Here is a 5258-nt window from a genome sequence, read left to right on the forward strand (position 1 = left end):
GTTTGTTTATACCTATGCCAAATGAGGAGGCCTTGCAAAATATCGGGATGGCGGAGGCCTGTGAACAAAAAGCCTTAAAACGCTTAGCCTCCCGACCCCCAAAATGAGAGGGGTGTAAATTTTGCATGGTTATAACTTTTAGATTTGGAAAAAAATTTGGATGGCCTCCGCCATCCAAATTTTTTGCAAGGCCGCCTCATTTGGCATATTAACAAACTTAAGTTTGCACGTTGTGTGAAAGTGTTTTATCATCAAAAATCAAAACATCAAAAAATCCTGAGGGGGCCCATGCACACATGCTTGCCCTTATATACTGGCCCTGAGTAAGACCTGAGGGCCGTGGTTGATGGGACGGAGTCACCCCAAAAAAAACGTGTCAATGGCGTCTCAAAGACCGCTAGGTTTTGCTAAAATAAAAAGTTTCTTAAAATAGCAAAAGGGCACAAAATTTGCTGTTGCTCCCTCCCACTGGGTTTTACCCTTTGTTTTCAATATTACTGATCTCACCTTAGACTCGTTTTTTACTTACTAAAGAGGGGTGCCTGAAAAAAACGTCCACCTTAAGTATAGTTTATTTACATTTGATTCGTTAAAAAAACAAAAAAAGTTTTCCTAGATTTCCCCGAGAATCGAACCAGGATCTCCGTCGACTAATGCCGCCGCATAAACTTTTCGCCCAAATACACACTTTCGTAAGTCAGTTTTAAATTTATTTAAATTATTATTTGCATTTATACTTAAAGACGTTTTTAAAATGCGTAAGCAAAAAGCTTTGGGGTAGTATAAAGTATCTAAGGTACCCTCCGTCTTTTTTTTTTTTAATTAAACTTTTTAATTAAGAAAAAAAAAACAGGAGGGATGGGAGGGGGGGATATTTGAGGGGGGGGGGGGTATTTGAGAAACGTACGTACTTTTAAGGGGGGTGGGGACATAAAAGTACGCATGGCAACAGGGGGAGGGGGGGTCAAATTTCAAAATTTTTGGCGTACGTACTTTATGGACGACCCCAAAGAGGTTGAGTAACACTAATTGATGCAAAAAACCTTAAGGTGTTAGCTTAAGCATACAAAAAGATATAAGAGAGTAAAGTTCATGAAAGTTACGTGTTTTTTTTCAAACGTCAAATGTTTTTCGTTGAGCCGTGGAATCGCTATCTATTGCTGTTATCTTGAATAACTAAAAGGAAGTTGATGTAACTGGTTAGACGAGACCAAAAGTTTTCGACGAATCCGACAGACTTTATAATTTAATTTCTATTGCTTAAAACAAAAGATTTGTAACAATCCGCAATGAGCATGGTTCGCAAAAAAAAAAAAAAAAAAAGGTTGCAAGTCCATCTCTTATAGGCCATGCTATTACCGATATTTAGTTTGATCATTCGGCAAATTAAGATGTTATTATAATTATTAGCAAATCTCAGCAATCGATATATATATTCTTATACTCAGCAAGTATAATTTTTAATCGGCAATTATTCTTACGGCAGTTTTCAACTTACCACCTCCCCCCCCCCCCTTCCCCTGAATACTAGCGAATATACTTAGTCTCTAAATATTTAATTTCATATAAGCGATAAGAAGTACCAATTTATCAACGCTAACTTCCATCATTTTTCTCAACAAGCTTGAAATTTAATGCGAAAGCTTATATATGCAACGTTATCATTACATTCATAATTAAAACTTTATCATTTTCTCATTTTTTCAACGTACGGACAAATAAGCACAGAGTTGCGCTTAAATTGGTTGGCGTATTTAGGTTATGTTTGTTACATTTTAAGTACATTTAAGCTTCGGCAATTTATTTATTCTAAAATGCATACCAAATGTTAAACGTATTAATAGAGTTTTCAAAATGCAAAACATTTAATAGCATTTATCGAGAGGCTCATCGTCCGCATTTAAAAATGCAACTTCCGCAATTAAATCGTGTAAAACTGTAAAATAAACATTCTGTTAAATGGCAGCGTTCGCTTTATCAAACCAGAAAATTTCTTATCACTTTTTAATTACTTAAAAAATGCAGAATATCTATTATTTTAAAGTACATTTTCACTTTTTGTTAAAAAAAATTAAGTTACGATATATTTTTCCCAAAATAATGTTTTTTTTGGTATCAAAAATTTAATTTTTAGTCGTATATAAACTCATTTAATTATATTAAATATGGCTGTATACTAGGCAGCAGCAATTTTTGGCTTTAAATTGCTTCAAGCTAGAGTAGATAGTTTGTTAGAAAATAAGAGTTTTAGCGTGAAAAGTAAGATCTAAAGTTAACTAGAAGCAATCTTATTTAAAAAGTAAGTTTGAAATATCAACTTAAATGAACCGCATTTAAAACGCCATTTTTTGTATACTAGGCAGCAGCAATTTTTGGCTTTAAATTGCTTCAAGCTGGAGTAGATAGTTTGTTAGAAAATAAGAGTTTTAGCGTGAAAAGTAAGATCTAAAGTTAACTAGAAGCAATCTTATTTAAAAAGTAAGCTTGAAATATCAACTTAAATGAACGGCATTTAAGACGCCATTTTTTGTAAAATTATAAAGAAAAGGTAAGGTTAATGAAATCATTCATTATGAAATATAAACTTTGGTGGGTCATAATTAATACATGAAAATGTAAAATACATTTACAAATGTAAAAAAACTTAAATTTAAATAACATAGAATCGGGAAGACTTGCTACGTTCATATTTTGCACTTAGTTTTATAGTCTAATTAAGCAATTGGTTTTTCTAAAAACAAAATTGAAAATCGGATAATGATACTTTGCAAAAAATTGCGATAATTGTAGCCTGGAAACATAAAAGCCCTCAAGTTTCTGGGGTCCTCCCCCCCTGTCCCAAACATGAGAGCAACAACTTTATAAAATCATTTTTTAAACATGTTGCAACCTTGTTTGATTGTTTTTAAAACAAAACAGTTCAAGTTCTAAATTTAAGAGTTTTTATTGAAGAATAATAAAATAAATTCAAAAATAATTATTACCACAAGATATTTCCGTATTACATTGATTAAATTGCACCAATTTTAAACCAAATTAAAAAATTCCAAATTTTCGTACAAAAACATCAACATTTGAAAACATTCAGCCGTCATCCTGTTTCGCTTAGCATACAAATTTTTTAATGCATCAGAAAAAAGGCGCTCACTTGGTGCACTGGTAGCAGGTGTACATAAAATCATCGTTGAAATGCAATACAATATTGGAAAAACATATTGATTTTGATGCCAAAACTCTAAAACATTTTGTTCGTGCACTGACAATCTTATATATTCACTGATTTCTTTTTTTAAATCTAAGGTTACATTTTTGTCACTATCACTTCCGGAATCATCTTCTTCATCCTCAAATGACAACTTAAATTTTTTTGATTCCTTTGTCACTTTTTTAATTGGAATTATTTCACCAACTCTTTTTGAGAGATAAAAATCTGACAAAAATTCTTTCACAATTTTTAAATATTTCTTTTTTTCGTACTTTTCAAAGAATTGAAAACTTTTATAATTTGGATCCAAAAAAGTGGCACACAATAAAAAGGAATTATTCTCTAATTCATATGAATCTTTGTAAGTTTGTAAAGATTCTAACAAATGTGATTTCAATATTACAATTAAAGGAGGAGTCTCACTTTTATTCTTACTCACCTGCTTCTCAAGGTACTTTATACTTGGAATAATTAAAGAACACGTTGCATACCTATCGCCAGATAGTAAAACACTTACTTGATTAAAGCTTATAAAAGCATTTACCGTTTCTTTTAAGTTAACCATTTCATCTTCATCGAGTAAATATTTTCTCATATCTTTGTATTGTTGTTTCGAATTAAAGATATCTTTTACGTAGGAGTGAAGCTTAAGCATTCGCTCTGCCATGAGAAACGTAGAGTGCCAACGAGTTTTCACATCTTGAATCAAATGAAGTATGTGATTTTTTTCGACACCTTGTCGTGTTTGACTTTCCTCTAATAAATCATTAAGTTGAGAAGAATGATTGAAAGATGTAACAATTTTCCTGCACTTAGTTAATGTTCTTGCAATGAAAAAGAATTTAGACGAAGTATCTTTTTCACCTTCTTCAACTAAATCTATGACATTTTTAACAACTAATTGCAAAACATGTCCCATGCATCTTATTGGTTGAATGTTTAAACAAACTTTTAAAGAATTTAGACAGTTGCGTACGTTACTGGCGTTGTCTGATACTATACTCATTATTTTATCATCTACTTTAAACTTTTCTACGATTTTTAGCAAAGCCTCTTTTAAATTATCTGCATCATGGTGGCCATTAAGGTATGCAAAGCCCAAACAAAAACTGATGAAATTTGTTTTGTCAGAAATGAAATGTGCAGTTGCAGATATATAACTATAGTTTTGACAGGACGTCCATCCGTCAGTAGTAATAGATAAAACTTTAATTGATAATAATTTTGATTTCAAAAGTTCAACTTTTTCTCGATATAAATCAGTTAAAAGAGATCTTAACTTTTTTCGGCAAGGCACTTTATACTTTGGATTTAAACACAAAACAAATTCTTTAAATGCACTACTTTCTATCAACATAAATGGAAGACAACAGGCAATAATGAAAATTAAAAGAGCTCTATCAATCTTATCGCTAACTTCTTTTGACAAGCCACTCATAGTTCGTTTTTTTTTCGGCGTTATTATTTTGTGATCATGTTCAAGATGGTAATCTAATATACTCTTTGATGTTTTACAAGAGTACTTTTTAGGTCTGTTACTATTACATTGATTGCATATCCATTTTGATGTTTCCTCCTCGATTGAGTAATATTCGTATGTAGTTTTAGCTGCTTCTTCAATGGACTGAGCATCAGCTTCAATTTCTGTTTGACCGGATGAAAAACTTGAACTTCTTTCGCTATCGTTATGATCTGGAGGGTTTTGTTCATCTATAGTCTTTCTTTTACCCAATCTTTTCTTCGTCAGATTCATCAAATCAGATATTGGAGCAGCATATTCAATTGGAGAAGACGTATTATTTTTCGACATAGTTTAAAAATGCAATTTCTTAAAGTAAATTTAAATATATATTTGAGAATAACGGTTTATCTAATATATAGCGGGAAACCATTACTTTGAGGTGTCAGTTAAGACATTCCTTAAATTTTGTTGTGTTGAGAAATTATATGAACATAATATGAATTAAGACAAATAAATCAACTTAAAGACATTCATTAAAATTTATTGTTTTTAAGAAATTTAAAATACGTAATATAATTTGTGACAATTAGG

The 5258-nt window shown here is 31.3% G+C and overlaps 1 protein-coding gene across 1 annotated transcript; it reads right to left on the bottom strand.

The window, feature by feature from the left end:
- Window positions 1–3026: 3026 nt before the first annotated feature.
- Window positions 3027–5015, bottom strand: LOC136086255 (uncharacterized). The gene has a single exon (XM_065808540.1). The coding sequence runs from the start codon at window positions 5013–5015 to the stop codon at window positions 3027–3029; it is 1989 nt and encodes a 662-aa protein (XP_065664612.1).
- Window positions 5016–5258: the final 243 nt, after the last annotated feature.

The sequence above is a fragment of the Hydra vulgaris genome, chromosome 10, assembly GCF_038396675.1.
Source record: "Hydra vulgaris chromosome 10, alternate assembly HydraT2T_AEP".
Taxonomy (NCBI): domain Eukaryota; kingdom Metazoa; phylum Cnidaria; class Hydrozoa; order Anthoathecata; family Hydridae; genus Hydra; species Hydra vulgaris.